The sequence below is a fragment of the Augochlora pura genome, chromosome 10, assembly GCF_028453695.1.
Source record: "Augochlora pura isolate Apur16 chromosome 10, APUR_v2.2.1, whole genome shotgun sequence".
Classification (NCBI taxonomy): domain Eukaryota; kingdom Metazoa; phylum Arthropoda; class Insecta; order Hymenoptera; family Halictidae; genus Augochlora; species Augochlora pura.
The window spans coordinates 24469561-24490520 of NC_135781.1; the positions used below are offsets into that span (position 1 = coordinate 24469561).

General features: G+C 42.6%; 1 protein-coding gene across 2 annotated transcripts in view; it reads left to right on the forward strand.

Moving 5' to 3' along the window:
• The first annotated feature begins 4041 nt into the window (after positions 1–4041).
• The window catches only part of LOC144475967 (rho guanine nucleotide exchange factor 17), a 48660-nt gene continuing 31741 nt past the window's right edge, over positions 4042–20960 (forward strand). For both annotated transcript variants that reach the window (XM_078192438.1, XM_078192439.1), the window contains exons 1-6: positions 4042–4203; positions 8065–8715; positions 9717–9953; positions 10765–11269; positions 18132–18551; positions 20552–20855. In XM_078192438.1, coding sequence (XP_078048564.1) covers positions 4042–4203; positions 8065–8715; positions 9717–9953; positions 10765–11269; positions 18132–18551; positions 20552–20855 — 2279 coding nt within the window. The remainder of the gene's footprint in view (positions 4204–8064; positions 8716–9716; positions 9954–10764; positions 11270–18131; positions 18552–20551; positions 20856–20960) is intronic.

The window sequence follows — 20960 nt, forward strand, 5'->3', positions numbered from 1 at the left end:
AAAATCATGGCAGGCAGAGTGCCAATAAGTGATTCCGACTGCGTGCCATTTGCATATAAGACGTTCTTAGTCATTTCGTTCAGAGATTTTTTTATTGCGAACTTGAACAGCCTTATGAGATCTATTCGAAGAAACGCTCGCCCATATCTACTGCGAGGGTTCTTTGCTAAAACGAAGGTAGCTCGTTTGAATCGATTATTGATTCATTCCATTGTCTATATTTTGATTTAATGGAGTGGTAGATACCTATTGCATTTTATACATAAATACATTAACGGAAAAGACGATAAATTAAAAAAGCTAATTGAACCTGCTCGACATTATTTATTTCGAATTTATTCTATATAGTTGCACAAAAGATTCCCCACTTTTGTCCACAATTTTTTTCCTTTTGGGCAAATATATAGAATGCAAGGTATACAAAGGATTCTACATGTAAAAATCAAAAGTGTGTGAGAGATCTTGTAAAGAACATAATTCTTATTGAATACGTAAAAGTAATTAAACAGCCGAAATTTCTCTGAACTCCGGTTCCTAATTCTCGCGTATGAATGAGCTCGAAATAATTGGCCCGCGGATCCACCGATTCGAATTTCTATTCACGCTCGCCTAAGAAAATGAGCGTAAGATTTCTGTGTTCCCTCGCCTTTCTTTTTTATATCCACTGTAAAACTTTATTGATCGTGTTTCCGTAACGTTCGTTCGACTCGCGTGGGAGGAACGGGTTTTCGTTGCGAAAGAGGTGGAAAGTCACCCCCAGCTGTGTACAAGATGTTCGAAATTCCGCGCCGCGGCGTCGCGTTCTGAATTTAATTAATTTAGCTGTCGCGCGATTCCGATGGCACGTGCCGACATAAACCAAGATGAAAATCCAGAATCCGGGCGTGTGCGCGCGTGCGTGATCGCGATCCACGATCCACGCGCGAACGGCCGCGCCGCCGGAATTCGAGAATATCGCGGGTGTCGGTTCGCGGAACGAAAAGAAAGCGAAAGAAAAACACCCTCGGAGTATCCTGCCTCGTTTTCTTCGTCTCCGTCTTCCTCCTCGTCTTCTTCGTCTTCTGCCTCTTCTTTTTATTCGCATCGCGACCCTGGCACAAGTTCAATTCGTTTCGGCCAATTGGACTCGGCACTCTGAAAAAGACACCGTTTCCCGCGCGCCGCGCCGCGCCACACCGATCGACCGTTTTCTCGAATGGAATGTATCGGTCCGTGCGAATTTATAGAGAATTTCCTACGGGATGAACTCCAATAGATTCGCAGTATAAATTGGTTCCACTTTCCAGTAATGCATCTTGCTCGATTATTTAACCATCATCCGGCCCTCATTTCTACAGTTCACCATATCACATTGATATCACTATATTCAGAAATCGATACAGTAATATGCAAACAATTGCTTTTACTAAATTTTTTAGTAAAAATATTTTATATTCTCTTTACATTTTTCGTATAGAATAAAACAATGTATAAATATGCTTTTTCCATCATTTATGGCTGTCTTAAATTTCACCTGTTATACCTCCCACTATTTACGACTTTCGTTATAATTTCATGTTAAGTTCACTGTACAACTGAAATTGTTTAAATTGTGGAGTTTTAGTTATCAGACATTGTCATGATCTGCTACATATTTTTGGATAGCGTGGAATAGAGTGATCTAAATTTCAAGTGAAATATTGTTCCGTTAGCCTCTATGGCCAAGCTGATCGTTTATTGACGGAAGGTTCACAATCTTCATTACCACGTGTTCCTAAATTTACGATAAGCTGTTCGCGATAATGCTCCATTGCTACGAAAACGCGCGGACCACTTTAACTTCCGATATAGTTAACCTTCGGTACTTGGAAATAGAAAAGACATACGGGGATATTTATAACCTCTCAATATTTGCAACTATAAAGTCGCTATCGCGATAATATTATGATGGATGATATAGATTTTTGATTTTTGAAGGTTTCGATGAAGTTATGTCGTACTAGGCATTTTTATTATACCTCAATGATTTCAAACAGACTACTAATGTGTTATGATTTTTCATCCAGTTGCCCAGTAAAATAATGAAAAATATTCCATGATGATAAAATCGATCGTCGATGTAAATATTTGCAGGAAACATAAACTGTTTGAGCATACGTAGAAAGTATTATTTATAACATTGATTTCTTTTCGAACCAGTTTGTACGGGTTCCGTTTATTTCTCTAATCCATATTTAATGTTTTCTCGTTCCTTTCACGAAAAGAAGTAAATTGCATCGCAACGTGTTTGCTTCCTCCTTGCTTTATTTAACGTTAGGAGCCTTCCTTTCTTGTTCGCATTCAGTCAGTGACACTTGAGTCGGATGTAACGGTTTGATGACGTCGATTTCCGATTAACTTGTAACATACATATATGTACATACCATGGCCGAGATCTACATATCTAAACTTCATAATTATTTTCTTCTCAAAGAACAGTTATCAAACGAATGCGAGTCTCATTTAAATAGCGTAATTTTCATTTCAATTACATAATTATATTATTTTCAAATATCAATTTTCAAGCATCATATATCATACACGATACTAATGCGATAATAGCGTTAAAAATGTCGTTGTCAACTTTTTCGCGTGTTCGCTTACCCATGGGATATATTTTGCTCGAATTCTTTGTCCGCAACTGTACAGTGAAATCAGGAGAATAAAATGATATCAATAAATCCAATCAAGCCGATTCGCTTATGCGAAGTCGTACGCACTTACGCACGCATAACGATTGCTCAATTCTCCCGGCTACCTGCAAACGTTTGCGCATTCTCTGATAACTGTTGAGAACGATTTTATTTATTTACGGTGCGCCGACGCCACTGAATGAAGTTCCCGGGAATTTCTGAGCGAGTTCCATTAAAGTTCATCGGAAACTTATTGCGGATATACGTCGCGCCGTTACTGAATGCTTTACCGACGTTTTATGGACCGACGCAGTCCATAAGCAGCGAGGCAATTGTGATAGTTGATTTGCGACCGAAGTGAATCTTAAGTTGTGACGGAATCTGAATTCAGTTGTTGAAGTTTCTTGATTCTCTTAATAATTTATAGAGATAGGGACAGTCGTCGAGCAGTGCATCAAAAATATTTGCAGTTGCGTTTCATTCGATTTCGACGATTGCTATATACACATATATATTAGAAGTCAAAAGTGTATTAAACTAAGCAGTGGTTTATCACCGATCCTTTCTAAATAATTCAAGCTATTAATAATACTTCGTATCCTAATTATTCCAAACGAATGTATTAAAGTGCCATGCAGTCATGCACGAAATATGTATCTTGATTGGTCGGAAAACAATGGTTCACGCGAGATGTACAATTTCAAGAATCTGTGTTAGATTCGAACAACTTAACAAACTTTCGTGTCGTCCCGATATTGAATCGAATCTCAAAGTTACAGCGGGACAACGTGAACGTGGCACAGCAGGTGAGCTTACGAATCCAAAGACGATGGGTTTCGTAGAACTTTGATGTTGCGTTAACGAGCGAGAGGACAGGACACTAACAAATCACCCATCGCGTTCTTTATATCAACGGATGACAAAAAAATATATCCATCGGTTATTTATACTTAAACGTTCTGGCGTAATTTATATTTGTCTCTGCTAACAAATCGGGACCGGTGCCTCGACGGCGTATTTACTCTAAATACAATTTCGATTTATCTTGCGCCGTAAGGCTCGTCGTAATTCTATAAAACGCAGACAGGAAAGCACCGTAATATGATATACTGTAGTGAAATTATTGCGGAAAGCAATTTCCTATTAAAGCGAAGCCGCTCTCCGTTTCAACGGTGGAACACTTGAATTTTGTTATCTTTGGATGGTATGGTACATCCTTTGGGCAGAGAATACTCGACAGAATAAACTTTTATTTCTGCAGTCTAGTTGGAACGATAGACTCTTGTTCTCGCATGAATAATTGCCGCCAGATTTATGGCTCTGTTCGACGGTGTATTTTGCAATTAATTGTCTGATGGTGTTTGTGCACAGGGTGAAGGGAGGATGAAGAATGCCCCGCGTCGGTGGAGACGGGGGTGGCGGGTCGGAGAAGGCAGGGGGGAGCGGATTCGGAGGATGGCTCGGGGGTGCAGCGAGAGCCATGACTGGGGCTACTGTTGGTGGCGGATACGTCGTTTTGGGGGGCACCAGATACGGTCTCCGACTTTCTCAGGTAAGAACTTTATCTCTCTCCTGTAATTTAGTACCAAAATCTGGCTGTTTACGAGCTCCTTTATACTACTGTCCACAAGTGTTTAAGCAGTCCCATCTCCTGCGAGAAATTAGGGACGCAGAGTACTTGGAAATGCATTCACCGTTATAGCCGGTCTATTAGTCTATACTCTATCTAGTAGTAGGTCAGGAGTTACCGAAGTAAAACTTAAAACTATTAAGACTATTAAAAGAAGTCATGCATTTTGCTTTAATTTGTTTGATTGTTGTTTGGTACGATCAACGCAAACGATGAAAATCCATAGTTTAGTGACGAATATAAAGGGTTCGTACATAATGTCAGAATTTATCTTGAGTCGTATTCATTGCGTTTGCGAGTTAGCGGAGTTTGACGTATGTAAAGAAAACAACACATTCTGATATAATCTGAACCATCCAGTGCTTCATTGTAAAGGAAGACAGAAAATTGCGTTCTAAGCGAATAGACGAGTAACTCGAACACGAGTAAAATCTGACCATATTGAAAAACCACGGCATAACGGGGCGACGTCCACTCGGTTAAGAATCCGAAGTCCTGTTGGCTGTCGCGACGACCTTCGACGGATCCGCGACAGCAAAGTTTTGTATGAGCAAAATGAAGACGTCGGGAAGCCTAAATATAGAGCCGATCGCGCAAATAGAATACCACCAGTCAGTGACTCGGTCCGATTTTGAGCCATCTCCCGTTTTCCTTCTTTCTTCCTCTTCCTATTTTTCTGGCTGGCCGTCCTCGCCCAACCGGAATAATATCCACGTTGACATCATACGCACACGTAGAGCGGGCACCCGAGCCTCTTGCTCCACACACGGACGAACCCGTGAACCTCTGCCAAGTCTTTCGATCGCGACAAATCACCGCGAATACGCCGGCTGATCGGGAGCTGATCATCCGGCGGTCGCGAGCCGATTATAGCCACTCCTGGAATGCCTTTCAATTTCAACCCTTTGCATTCTTCCCCGTTTCCACATTGTACATATTTCAGGGTATCCCCCGGGTGTCGGGTTACTTTGACTTTTCGGAAAAGAATCCTATCGACGATTTCATGGCAGCCACGGTTGGATCCGTTCGAATCCTCGAGCATCGTCGGTTTTTTTATAAATGTCGAAATCTGCTTTTTCGAGATATGAATTGATCTCACGGAAATAGTTTGTGATTCGAGCTGGATAAAATTAAATTTTCGACGGATTGTCTATATTTCTGGGACTAAGTAGACTCCGCCATCACCCGAATATTAAGGAGTAAGCAAAACGTAGTTGAAAGTGGTGGATAACAATTTAAGAAAATCGATCACGAGACCAAAAAATGTATTGAAATATTTCTAAAAATGATGTTACGTACTTACTATATGTAAGATCGATAAAAATGTGCTTCAATCCGACATGATTTTTTTTAGTCGAATTTTAGGAAGCACGAAATAGCTTGTTGCTGAGAGAACGTCGATTGCGCGCAATCGTTGTATTAATAAATGATAACGAATTAATCGAGGGGGGTACGATTTAGGTGACCGTACGCATTTGGAAGGTTTCCTCTATATTCTAAATATAATATCTGCTACAGTCGTACCAGTTTTATTCGGCTCCTCCTGCCATCGGTGCATTCCGTACAAGCACACTTGTTACCTTGAATTCTAATAGAAGTGCATAAATATTGCGCTAGAGCAAGACCGCGCGTCGAAAAATATTAAAGAGCCGCGCGATTCGTATGCAGATTATCCTTTAAACGCAGTGCGTTATCGATGACCTCAGCGGCGTTAGGTAGTCAATCCTTTAAGTTCTTCGGCCAACGTAAATATAGATTTCCCGCGAAAATATTGCGATACGGGGCCCCGGCATTTTGTTATCTTCCTATTTTATGCATTTCTGCGTAGTATCGTGTTCCTCGGCCGCGGAACGTAAAATGCGGTGTCAGAACGAAGATCGAAACAGACATTTCAGTAGGTATCTCGTTATCTCCCGGGGGATTTCGAGAAAGGAGATTAGATGGTTCTACTTTCCAGCATATCCTCCGTACACCGTGTTGCATACATAAGAGTCAGAGATCTATTTCAGAGGAGTTTATCTCCAGCCCGTTCGTGGGAAGAAACAGCGTCACCTTACCTCAACGCCATTGTCTCCTCTCGGATCCTCTTTACCGCAATCGTTCCACTACACACGGACGGCTTTAGTCGTTTGTATCAACTTGAATAATGATTTACACGGTCGTTTCAAAATCCCGGCGGATTTCAAACGTACCAAATCGCGGAGACCTCGCAGAAAAAGTCACCATCGGAACACGTTCAAGGGAAACATAGACCTGCGAATGTTTCATTTGAATTGCATGATATTCAAAGTCACCTAAAATTCGTTCGAAGAGCTCGCGCAATCGATGCAGAAATGCATGCAGACGCAGCTCGAATAATAAGTTCGGTAACGATCCGAATTGGGAAATTTCTTTCGGAATAGAACGAGGGCAAGGTGAAATTACCTTGTAGAAGCGAGTTCTACTTCCTACGTTTCGTTTTATGCGCTGCCGCAAAAAGCAGTCTTCGATTCTCTTTCTACGCGAAGCCAGTTCACAGGCTTTACGGTCTCATTTGTTCCGCTTCTTTCGCGGGGTATCGAACGAGGAAGTAAAAGTTTAAATTGATCTGCACACATAAATTGTCCTCGTTTTCCTCGCCGTAACCCGTAAATTAAGAGTAAAGTACTTTGTTTGATCAAACGGGGACATCATCGCTGGATAAGTAGATCTTTCTTGCTTGTGTTACTTAAATGCCCTTAGCAAAACCGTGCGCACATTCGCTCGGTCTTTGCTGAATAAATGTGTTTCGATCGAAACATTTCAATGAGACACACGTTTTGACAATTCTTCGAATAGAAACGAGTAACGTAATACGATGCTGCATTCTTCGACGAAATTCCGATACCATGTATACACTTGTCCAGCTAATTTATCGCTGACCAGAGAAATTGCAATTTGATAATTTCAAGATTCAGCAGTTACTGGGAATCCGTTTTCGAGTTTTCGCACGATAACAATATATTCAGTCTATAGATCGTAATCGAAAAGTAGAGAATCCACAGAGGAACATCTTATTCTACGTGTAGATATCAACTGATTACATATTACATAACTGGTCTAATTCCTGCAGCTTTTCTTCATTGCGATTGAACTTTTCTAGCGTAATATAGAATTCTAAGCAGATGCAACCAGGAAGTTTCTCGAAACGAGCAGGAAGAATATTAATCATAATACACGTTCCACTACGTACCTATACACTTATTCGCAATGAGAGGACACAGCTAATAATAAGACGTATTCGTAGGATACAGAACAGTGGAAAATGAATTAGGTAGAGCGACAGAAGATAAATGAATGAGTCCTCCATAATTGTTCGGAGAGCGCCTTCTCAACTTGTTCGTAATGCTACTTCGGAAATTGCGTTCCTCGAGTTGTGTAACTTAAATCCCAAGGGTGCGGTGTGCAATGGGCAAAAGCACGAATTAGCTAGGAACTGTGGTTGAGCAAACGAAATTCACCGATAAACCTTCTTAAACGAACGAAGAAAATGTTGCTTAAAATAATGCACGTATTATTGAGAGTATGTGTCGAGGAATAATTAATAATAAGACAGGTTAGTGGGAAATACGGAACAGTGAAAAATAAATTCGATAGAGCAACGTAGTTAGAAATAGTGCCACCTCGGAAATAGCATTTTGCGAGTCGCTTTGGTCTGAGCGACGCAAGGTGAAAATTGGGGTAGCTAACTAGACCCGGGAGAGCAGCGGATCCGAATCGAAACGGATTGTTTGCACGTGGAACCGACAGACTGTTTGGTTGCAGGAAAGCCTGCCGCCATCAAACTCGAGGGAGGAGTCTCAGGAGAGGCGACAGAAGCGGAACTCGCGGGAGAACGACTTGCGGGAGCGTTTGACGGAGAAGTCGCTGGAGAATCCGGTGGTGGACTTGAGCTCGAGCATCGCCGATTGTTGTTGCATCGGGCCGCGCTCCCGTCTGCCGTTGCCGAGGATCCCGACGTCAACGTCGACGTCGACACCGCAGACGACGGCGTCGCCGTACTCGTCGTCGACGTGTGGTGCCGTCGGAGGAGGAAGTGTAGGTGTAGGTGGAGCTGGAGGTGGCGGTGGAGGAGTAAGTGGTGGACAGGCTCCGTTTCCTGGGCCTCCCACGTCTTCGAGCAGCCGTGCTGCCGGCATGGAACAGCCGGCGACGCTGACGACGCCAACGATGTCGGCGCAACCGTTGGTGAACTCTAATAATAACCAAGGGATGCTGCAAACGTCGGTGGGGAACAGCACTGGCCAGCACCATCCACCACAATCGTCCGCAACTGTAACGGCAGCGGTACCGTCGTCCTCGTCGTCATCCTCCTCGACGTCGTTCAACGCGTCGACCGCCGTCCCGACGCTGCAGTCCGTCTCGGTGCCAAGGCAGCTCGCGCAGTGGACCAAGCATCAGACCCTGAAGCTCCAGGTATACCCATGAGAACTTCCACGACCCCTCGTCGTCGGCTATCCAGGAGTCCGATCGGTTCCAGCCTATTCCGATCCGACCTCTGACCTCTTTTCTCGTTACAATCGTCGTCGATCCTCGAATTCGGCCGGTAGTTCTGCGATCAACCTCGCGGATGATCGCGCGATCGAGTTCATTCTCGATGGAGGATATTTTTGGTGAGACGTCGATGGAGGAACCGTTCGGAGCCCGTGGAAAAACTGTTGTGATTTCGTAAGAGTGAGTTGGATGGTAGGAATTTGGGACGGTGTGTCTTCGACCTGGGACGCTTTGTGTCAAAACTTGAGAGGTGGGTTACACCGCGCTCGTGTGGATGTTGTAGCGCTCGCTTTTAATGGCTGCGGGCACGGACTCGGTAAGACACGTTCCGAGAACATTCGGTGAGAGCCAAGACGCTTCTTCCCGTCGATACCTTCGGACATATCAGTTTCTTGAATACTCGCTTCTTCTTCGGTACGCGATCGTGCCAGATTTTCAGACGACGAAAACGCAGTCCCGACACTCCGAGGTATAAATCCTCGAAGTACTCCTAGGTGTCTTTACGAATATGATTTACGTATTACAAAGTCGCTAAAAAGTTGAATTTAGTGGCCCGCGTATTTGTGTCCGAGGAATTTCGACAGCCGAGAGAAAAGGCTTGATCGTGAAAAAGTGGACTAGAGAATCGGAAACTCGTACGTACGATACGTAGGTGTCTAGTCGAAGAGCGATATTCTATTTCGGTCGTCATCTGTCTTTTCCCTTGCGGCAGGCACGAGGCAGCGCACGTTGCGCGCCGCAGTCGATTCAAAAATCGGTCTGGCTACGAGTGTATGATCTTAAAATCTGCTCGGGGTTCACAGAAATTCAGGAGATCGGTGTAATTAATTGGCGGCGTTCGAACTGTAATCGAGGACCCTGTAAAACGATGTGCAGCTTTTTGGTGGAGAGTCGATGAAAGAAATCGAATCGTTTTTCTTTAGGAACCAGCAGTGATAGCGGTGGACCGATTGCACAGGTTCCGATGGAGCGGGGGCGGAGGAGGAAGCGGCAAGAAGTCCTCTTCCGCCCCCCGGAGCGACAAGGCCGAACGCCTTCGAGAGCTCACCGAAAAACTGAAGGGCCCAGCACCGGTGCCACCGCCGAGACGACCTTCGAGGGTCCAGGCGCCCTCTCCACCACCCACTGGATATTTGCCAACCCCACCAAATTATCCGCAAGTAAGAGATATACACCGTAATTCAAAGTCAATCTATCCTTTCCTTAATTGCACCGCCATATTCAATCTGGAAGTCTGGAAATTTTCTTGTCTATACTTTAGAACAATGCTACCAAAACTATGTTGAACAATTCATCGTAAGAGAAATGCGTTCTGTTTCTCCATAAACAAATGCACGATTTGAGATGCTAAAATCTTTCCTACCCATTTGTTTGTTGGCATTAAAAGAGTGTAGTATATAAGCATATAATACAAAGATTGATAAAATCCATGTCCTCTTTACGAGTCACTTTATTCTACGTCTTCATACGTACATAAAAATATGTATAATACGTATATATGAATATTTTATTCGTTGAATTAAATGCAAATTGTGCAGCACAATTTAAATAACCACGATAAAATATTGTGACTGACACATCGACTGTATCACGATTCGCAATAGTTTTACGAGTCATGGTAATCGAACAAATCAAAGCAAAGCACGAACCTTAAGCTAAAGTCATTTGTTTTTGAATCCTGCTGTGTGCTATAAATCTTGGTAAAATTTATTTACTATAATAAAATATAATTTACTATAATTATTATATCAAAGAGATATTTGATTTTTATATTATAAGAAAACGTTGTAAAAAGGTAGTCAATATGCTGATCGCTAATTAGTTTAAGAGTACCTAAAATACATATTTGATTCGCATGCCTTGTACTTATTGGATTCAGGAAGCTTATGCTTAACTATTGATTTCAGCTTGTACATCGAAGCACTAAACTATCTCTGACAAATGTGTACGAAAAATGAAATTGTTGCGCAGGCAATCAGTCAAGGATGTGGTCGGTGCGATGGCCGCCTATCTTGTCGAAGCTACACGTACAGCGAGGGAAGCGGCCACGGGTCGAACAACCAGCATCCTCAGCAACATCACCTGAAGACGATCGGCCGAAGTGACAGTGTCGGTGACGAGTGTTTGAGTGAGTCGGGTAGGGATACGTGCAGGAAGACCTGCCCGGATTCAAGGAGATCCTTACGATCGGGCAGGCAACACGACAGGAGCAGTGGTGATGTAAGTGACATAAAAAACGAGCTGAACTCCAGTGCGAACGCGGCGAAACATTTGAGACAGTATAGTGATTCGGTGGTGGACAGTGCAACGTGTGTGGACGATTTGTGCGACAACCTGAACGCTGCCTCGGCTGTCAACGAAGGCGAGGCCAGAGACGCCGTCACCAGGCTAGAACCAAGAGGACCTCTTCTCACCTTCCACAGGGCTGGTGCACCCTTTAGAAGCGCCTCCTTTGGGCAGGTAGACTTCAATCAAGGTAATTCAATCTTCTAATTCACTGCACAATCGATTAGGTCGGCGCAGAAATAATCCTGGCGTCGAATCGCCGAGTTTCAAGCTACAGAATCTTACACTATGTTGTAATTGATTGCTTGGCTGATTAGAACCTCGTTGTCGTTCATAATCTCGTAGAAAACAAAACATATTTGTATCTATTCTATTATTTTCAGCGATACCAGAAAAAGAACATTCGAGACTTCCGGGAAATATTTTTCACACTGTATACTTAATACTTAAAGGAGAAAATCCGCGTTTTGATAACATTGCGAAGCAAGCGCAGCTCCTTAAAGGTCAAGGAAGCGGATATCGAAAATGATATTTGCTTATCTTGCGTCCAATTTATTTAATAGACTGAAATTGATTTGTGACATTTACCTAAGCGCTTCTAAAGTTAGCGTTAGGTATTTAATGTTGGATGAGATCTTTCGCGCATCGGTATTTTCCGCAATCGATGTATCAAATTCAGCGAGGAATAGGTCTTCTAAATGCTATACGAGATCTTCAACACGTTCGCGGCTCGGATCCTCTTAGCTAAGGTTACTGGTTGCTGTATCGTTGTATCTTCGATGCATCGATGCAGCCAACTGAAATGCTGGCAGAGCAACTGTATGTCATTTTTCACGTGTACGCTATCCACAGCCGGAAACCGGTGCAATTTTCAATGTTCTGTCGCATTAATACTCTCTCTCTCTTTCTCTATTTATCGAACGACGTATACGAGATACGTTCGGTTCCTATACTCGAATTTAATCGTACGTAGAAGAGGCTTTTACGACGTTTCTGGGAAGTTCATTAAGGATTATCAAATTTCACGTTCAAACGATCAGAAATAAAACGCCGGGAGTTATTTAAATGGATGGGATGGTGGGAGCTGAAGCGATCCTAAGAACAGTTACTCCGAAGCATTCATTGTGCTTTGTTTCCGTGTTTATCTTTTCGGGTCTTCACCTGCTTGGAACTGGTTCTGCTAGTCGCTGTCCGTAGAAGGTTCTGCTTTACTTCCTCGGAAAATGTTATTATTATCGGAGATTCCAGGAAGCCCTGTATGCATATATTCGTCCAAAAAATCTTGGAACTGATCGGCGCAAAATAATTAACGCGGTTGGTGTTGCTAACCTCTGTGAAAATGAACGTGGGGAAAGTCACATTTTGTTTAAAGACGGCGTCTTCTACACTTTATGCTCGTCACGCTCTTACAACTTACGTTGTAAACACGTCATAGCTTTGAAATTTCCACGTGTAAATGAATGTTCAAACAAAATTACAATCATTCATAAATTGGATATCTTTTGAAGTTTTCTAGTCTAGTTTTTACTAAATTGCTTTCTAAATGCTAATGTTCCAACCAAGTTGTGGTAAATCGTAGTCACTGTTACACTTGTAACGAATGTTGGACTGTTATTTTACAAGGGTTTCTACATAGATTCCGAGAGTTCAGAGACTCCTGCCCCTTCCAGGGTGGAAAAAGAGACAAAATAGTTTTAGTCGTTAAAACCCTTCAGGCAACCTACCTGGGGTGCCCACTGGCGGGCTTCTGAAAGTATTGCGATTGCAACACAGAACCCTCTCCAGAGATCAAGTATACATAGACTGCGAACGGAACGGTGAGAAGGGAGAAGTTGACCCTACCTGCTACCTGTTCGACCAAACAATAGGGTGAATCGTATGTTAACCTTTTGCACTCGAAGTCATTTCAACTCCGGAACCCCAAATTTTTCATTGACCCAGAATATTCTGCACGCAAGTAACAGTGAAACTGACCAGATTTGTTTATAGAAGGCTTAAATTTTATAGTAAACAGCTCATCGCATTAGAACAAATTTACGAATGTGTACATTTCGATATGACGATTTTTAGCGGTGCCTTGGGGTATGTATTCGAGTGCAAAAGCCTGAAAAATTGGAAACTAATTATTCATGAATAAATTGGTAGATCGATTACTTTCTTCTCATTTACAAGTTGTAGCTTCGTTGTATTTATGAATTACAAACGCTTCAGAAAATGCAACGGAAGACGATTTTTTCTTAAATCAAAATGTGCCATGATAATACGTGCTCTGCTCTGAGGTAGAGTTATAAAATTATAAGAAGAAAATGGACGACCCGCAATCAGCTTTAGGTAATCGTCGCGTAGCTTCCGAACTGCCTAGTTCGAGCGTTCGAGACGCGATAAATAATTCGTATGTGCCGCAAAACGCGGAAATTTGGAAGGGAAAACATTGTCAATTAATTATACGAGTTGTATACAGCAGCTTGTAAATATTGGCCACCGTCGGGCTCCCGCGAGAATGCAGACTCCGTCGGTATGGCGTATCGCCAAATAAACACTACCCATTATGTCTATTATTACATTCATGTAGGTGTCGGTTCGTATAACTAAGATAGGGACAAATCTAAATCGGTGGGAGCGCAGTCTGTTCGCGAAGTTCTTGTTGTTCGGAATTTTTCTGCCGTTCGGTTCTCGTTGGTACGCAAGCCTGGTTTTCGCGTTTCTGGCTCGTTCAAAGAGACGTCCGCGTCCTAAATTCGTCGACGCGACCGGGGCATATTTTATTCGTGAATTCCAGTTCAATAATTTCGGAGGGCACCGAACACCGTGGTCGCCCGAAAGCGAAACTTCCCCCGTCGATCAACGGTAAGCCCGTTGTCGCACTTAATCTTCGGCCACGGAGACACCACGAATTCTCGGCAGCGCTAAAGTCCCCGATACAATTACACGCGGTGCCGTTTCGGTGCCGCTTCGGAGCCGTTTCGGTGCCGTTTCGGTGCCGTTTCGCGACCGTTTTATCGCAACGGAAAAAGTTGCCTCGAAAGTTTACACGGGGCCGAAAATAACGTTTTCGTCCCTGAGGACCCGGTCGTTCCGCGTTTTCGGCAACGTAACATTGACTTTCGTCTAGCCGGATAGCTCTAACCCTGAACTACATACTGACTCAGGCAGATTCGGTTTCATAGCAAAGAACTTGAAGTACCAGAGACACTAGAGACCGTTGTCTGCGGCGTTTAACGGAATGCATTCGCGTCCCTGACCTGAATCAACCCGTTCCGCGCTTAGATAATTATTAAGTAAATACCTCATCGTAATCGGTTTGCCCGGGCATGCCCCCGCTAACAGAGACGCGACGTACAAGCATTTGTTGCGTCGATTCGGAATTTTATGGAGATGAGGAAAATCAGGAAGGCTGGTCGAATGGCTAAATTGCTAGTACAGCTTGGTAATAATATCCATTTCTGTTTATACGATTAACGATAGATAATTACTATCGTTTCTACGCATTGCATGGATCCGTTCTTTTTTCGTTTCTCATGGTTGCAGTGATTAGAACTTATTCGTCCCCGATGATTCCATAGTACAAGAAGGATGATCATATTTCTATCTTCTTGCATCTAAGTCTTGCAAGGACTTAAAGTTTTAAAATTAGTCCAGGTTTATGTACGATGCCTTCTTGCAAAATTTATAACAACAATTTTTGCAATCTTGCACAATTTTTTTAAAGCAATATTGCATATGAATTATCACTTACCATTATTGTTGAACTCGCCGAATGGATGAGTGGTGGGCTAGCCAATGCGGTGATCAATTGACACTACCATGTCTCAGACGTGGTGGTCAAACTAGGGCGTTACAGGAAGATCTTCTTTGGAGGCTTTGTTTCTCACGGAAAGTAAGAATCGAAAATCGAGGGAAGAAGAAAGACAGCGGGCGCTGAAAAAAAGAGTTGGTTGATTTATCAATGTGTAACAAGGCCGAAGGCGTGAAACACGTCGAATCGCGTGCGCGGCGCAAGCCGGAAACGCTTCGCGCTAACGCTCCAACAAATCTCTCGCGGGACACCTTTTATGCTCGGAAGACGGTTTACGAGGACGGGTAACTAGGTATCTTCTGAAATACGGCCGCTACGATCTTCGACTATTAACCACGGTAGAACGCAGCTTGATCAGGGAAAAAAGAGACCGAGAGAAAGCAGAGGAGATAATAGATTTCCTTTATCCGAGCAGGCTGGAAATAAATGTTTGCGACGACGGTGATCAGTTCTGTAAGAGACGAGCCGTGGAAAATTTGTCGCTCGCAACTAGCAAAAACGAAAGAATGAGTTGTTCTCGTTCGGAAACTTCTAGTCCTGTCGATTTTACTGGCTAATACTTCTATTATTGCAACGATTCAATTTCGCGTTCCCGTTAATCTTGGATTTGCCAATCTTAAAGCTATCGTGATTTGCCCTCCGGCGATCTACCCGAAGGATCGCGTCCCCCGCAAAAACGAAGTATTGATCACAATGGAAGTCTCAATGGGAGATGCAATTTAAGAAAAAGAAGTTCTGCGGAAATGGAAAAGAATGGTAAACAGAACAAAACACAAGATGTTGAAAATTATTATTTAAATAAAAATCCAAAACGAAAGTTAAATTCTCTGGAAACAATTTATGAAAAAAAAGATTATGCAAGTGAAAATAGTATGTTTATGAGTGTAAAAAGATATAAGCGAATGATATAATTTCAAAATAAACCTACAGATTGTAAATTAAAGAAGAGGAGAGCAAGAATTAAGAAAGTATTTGGCTTGAATGTTAGGCAAAATTCCTTTTTTTGTTAAATTATTTACTGATTTATCTATTTATTTACCTATTGATTGGGAAAATTTCATTTGTTCGAGGTAATATTGTACTGAGCTGAATAATATTTGTCTTTGTGCTCTCATAGCGATATTAGCTTAACCTTTATTGTGGAATCCATTGACGCGTATTGCCTGTTTCAATATAGAAATCTGCGGCATTGTAATTGCGTCACTGCTGCAAAGTACTGAGCACGTTTTACACTTTTCATAATAGTATTCAAGTATTATTTAAGTATGTTCTTACCTGATTTATTACTCCGATGTATATAAATATAAGTATAAAAGTTGATATTAACTGCGCAAAGTATCAAAATACAAGAACACTTTGTAAAATGTTTAATAACCTTAGAGAAGCGATGCAAGGATTTCAAAAAATGTAACTTTCTAACAAAGAAACTAATACGACGCACGAAATTCAATATTTTTAAGCAATTGGCAGTGATTCCAATGATTAAATTGTGAGAAATCATTTCGATTCGATTGTCGCAGACGTGTGTACATTGTAAATGTATTTCCTGGAACGAGTATCCTTTTAAATAGATATTTTGCGCAGATCGCCAAACGGTTTTGCAACGATGCAACGATATACGAGCGAAAGACGAATGCGACATGTTTACCGCAAAACTAGGATAAAATTTCGAAAATGCGCTGTTGCGTTGAATCGAAACGGCGAACGGTTCAAAGCGCAGTGGATTGTATAAACACAAGAAAAGGTCCAACAGTTATCGCAATCGTCTCGTACAAATTTTTTCGAACAATGATCCGGAAAAATTGGAACCTCGATGGACCGGTTTAACTCTGATTCGTCGCAACTATACGCGTATAATTATACAACCGTGAATCATCAGGAGCGAAAACATGGAAGGGTTAACGGACTTGCGAAAATATGGCAATGGTTGCCTCCCTCGAATTTCAACTCACGTTCGACCGACGAATGATATAATGTCGATAAAGGATCAGGACAAGCATCGAGAATAGTAAAGTCCGTCTGTTGATCGGGCGCTATCTTTGCCGGAATTCGGCCAAGAAGATGTGCTGTCGATTTGGAGCGTCACCGAGATTTTCGTTCCCGTTCCCACTCTCACACTCCGCTTGTTATTATTGGAATGGTCCACCTCCTCGTGTTGAGAGGGCTGCCAAACTTACCTAACACTCGACGAGGTAATTAGAACTTCCTCTCTCTTTCTCCCGTGGTCCCGCTTCCGATGGCCTTGCGGCAGCCGGCACAAAAACAGCCGAGAATACTGTTAAAAATACGACGAACACAGGATCCCGACGATGTGTATTTTCTTTTTGTGTGTTCGCGGTATTCCGTGATAGACAGTTCGATTAAAAATTGATGATTCACCGATGGAAAAGGTGTCGGGAACAAATAGATTCCATCGAAGTTTATTTTATATCTCGTTCGTCTGCTCTTTCTCTCCTTGTTCAACGCGGAAGCAAGTGAGATTTCGATCCCGCTGCGAAAAGGTCAATTACTTACTAGCGAATTCACGTTTATTAGACGGTGCATTTAATTGCTTTCCTTACATTTCGATAGTACTGCGGGATGCAACAAAAAGTTAACGGTTGGCTTAGCTAACGAAAATAATCAGCGTTTAATGTTACGTATAGAGGAAGTTTCACTTTCTTTATTGCTTGTAAATGTACCTTTTAATGAAAGCGAAACATTACGTTTCCTCGAAACTGGAATTAACACACGTTGGCGTGACTACTTCTCAGAAACGTGGACATAAAGTCTAGGCGTTCCTAGTGTTTATTTTTTAAATCCAGGAATCTCTTTATGTATTCTCATTGAGGGTAACCGTGACCAGCCATAGGCAATGATTAATTAGCATCGTTTCGCGTAGTAATAAAACAAAAGATCTAGACACAAAGTATTTGTTCAACAATCATATTCGTGACTTTCATCGAATACATTCCGCCAAGGGAAGTCTTCACCCTTTTAATGACAACCTCGAGTCTTTTATTATCCCAATAGAATATTTTATATACCGTTTCCGGTACTACGCAATGATAATAACAAATAAGAGACATTTTTCGGTATATTTGGACTTTATAACCTTAAATTTTAAGAGACAATAATTACAACTGAAAATAACTCGTAGTATTCAATTATATATTTGACAAGAATTTGGTAAATTTTTACCAAAGTCTGAGTAAGTTTAATTTATAGTCAAACTTCCTGTGCAGTTCCAGAAATGAGTGTTTGTTGAATTTTCCAGTGAACCGAACGAAGGCTCAGCCGATAGCCACGTCGAACCGCACCGAAAACAAGGATGTCCGTGCGAGCACGCTACCACGACGTCGAGGGGATGTCAGTCCAGTCGTCTCGACGCCGCAGAACAGCCCGAACCGTCAAAGTCCACGAACATCGACGCCCAGCGTCGACAGCGCCGTCGGTTCCGCGGAAGGCTTGGGTGTACCGCATACCGGAAATCACGAAGAGATCCGACCGAGGAGCGATGGATCCGACAGTTTGGCCACCTCCAGTGCCCTCACCAGCCCGGAACCACCAGTGCCCGAAATCCACGAGCCCAGAGTCGACCTGGTGCAACCGGATGGTCTTCCGATCGAGATCGTCACGTCAGAGCCCGTCTTCCCACTCGTCGAGAACTCGGCGATCGAAGAAACCGTGCAAAAAGGTGAGCCTCGCCAATCTTCGACCCACCTCATCATTCTCGGACACGTTATCAATCATTTCTACAGATCACGCGACATTTTTATATCTGTAAAAACGAAAATAGCATAATTTTACGGAAATCATCTCGTCGAGGTACCTTCAATTTTAAACTCCGTACGCGTTTTATGCGTTACGATTGGCTTCTTCCGTTCAAAACAACAGAAAAAACTGGTATTGCTTGTTAACCATACTCGAGGAAGAAAGTTAGCATTGAATACGAGATTACAACAATTTAGTATAATTTTGCACGGTGAACGGGATCTTTGACAAGGACAAGCCGTGATTTTTGTCCCCCGATGAAATGTCTCTCGCCTGTAGAGCCGTGATTAGTGGGTTTCTGGTAGGCATCTCTGGTTTTAAATACTCAAAGTGTCTGCTGCTCGTGTCACTTGCCAGTTTGAGACGGCTAGATCCGATCGTTGAGGATTAAGAAGGATTACTCGAAATCTCTTTCTTAATCGTTGACATTCAACACTCGGAAGCTCTACTGTATGCATCGCGAGAACTTCGATAAAGCCACCAGATTATACTGTCAAAAAAGCAATTAATGTAAAATATCATAAACTTTTCTCTGCCGTATTTCTCTATAGACAGTTGTGGGAATGAGATTTCATGATTCACGCTGTTGCTTTATTTGTAAATGCCATTTCGTGACTCGGGAGGTACGAAATGTATTACACTGTACAGCGTTGATGCGACGAGACTTTCAACACTTGGTATACGGCTGAACTTGTAAATTGCTTTCGGTGTAACCTGACAGCTTATTATTCGACCGATTTCGTCAGTAGAAATTGGCAACATAGTATTATTAATTTTGACATCCTCAGGGCTTGTAATGTTAATTTAATGACGTTATTCGTGCCAGATTCGCACCTTGTTCCGCGTGTGTTCGCTCGTTTTGATACTCTTGTCGTCTATACCTTGAACCTCAATCGACTGCAGCATTACGATTTTAGTTATAAATTGCACACTCTCGAATCTTCAAGATGATTACACGAGACTATATTTTTCTCTGTTATTGTCGTTAGCTTTGGATTTATTCCTAACGATATTGAAGTCATACACGTGCACACGGTTCTTTAAACCTCGGCATGCCAATAAAAGTTGTTAACATCTTTAATAGAATAATCCTATATAGAATATTAGTTTTAGTTTCCTGGTTGAACCGAAAAAAACTGTCTGCTCGATACATCATCAATAATTGAGCGGTTTTACATTCCACAGAAAATTGACACGTTTATCGAATCGCCGATATCGGGGATCAGATATCACTGATCGACCACGTACTCAAAATGATGTATCATTGTAAAATCAGATGAGCAGTCAAATATTTCCGGTTGTCCACCATGACGAACGGTAGAGCATGAAGCACTATTTTTGGTACTTCGACAGAAATACGGTTAGAAAGGTGCAATCGAGATTCCATTTTATTTCGCGAGGCTCTATTTTCAGAACGGTAGCTACCAGCAAACGAAATAGAAATTTCAGCGTCATCGGGTTATAGCAATCCTCATTGATGACTTCACGTCCGTTTACTCGTGGCTGGAGTTCGCTAATCACAATAAATCCCCTTGCTCACTGGGATCTGTTTAACTATGACGAATACTCTTCGTCAGCGTGCTTTTTCCTGGCCGAACATTTATATTCTACTAATTAATTTGTTCGACCGAGGTTTCACCGTATTATGCTAATTAAATACTAGACAGTGGATCTTTATGCAAGGTAAAAGTTGTCTGCATCAATTTCAAGACATAAGAGCCAAATACCATATTTTTTCTTTTCTATAACAATTCCAACAACGTTAGATCAGTAGATCAACTTTTCAGTCTCTTTGAATCGATTCACTGTTTTAATCGATATTCAGTTATTTGTGCCGGAACGCATAAAATCCGCAATCTACTAATTCGTAAGCGGAGGAAAGCGTAGATTATCCGAGGATTAAATCGAAGTGGCTTCTCCCAGAAAATAGGATAGAGCCGCACGAAGTGATAATAACGCCGCCACCGGAGGAGCCACGGTTGAGTCAAGCGAGCGAGGGTAGCGAGGCGGCTAGCGAGGCACCCTCGGAGACGTCCTCGCCGTCGGGTAAAACGAGAAGGTACCGGGGGGACACCAGCAAAAGGAGAAAGGGCGTGTACATAACCCAATGGCCGGAGCCCTTGGACACCGACAGGAACAAGCTGTCAGCTCAGAGCAGCGAAGAACGAGACGAGCCACCTGCGACGCCCAGTGACCTCTCCGACTGCGAGGGCCACACGCCTAGAAGGTAACACGAGAACCACCGCTAATATATCGGAATAGAATGCAAATGGACCCGAAGTGTCTGCCTACGGATACGATTTAAGAGGAGAGCACGCGGCAGAAGCGGCCG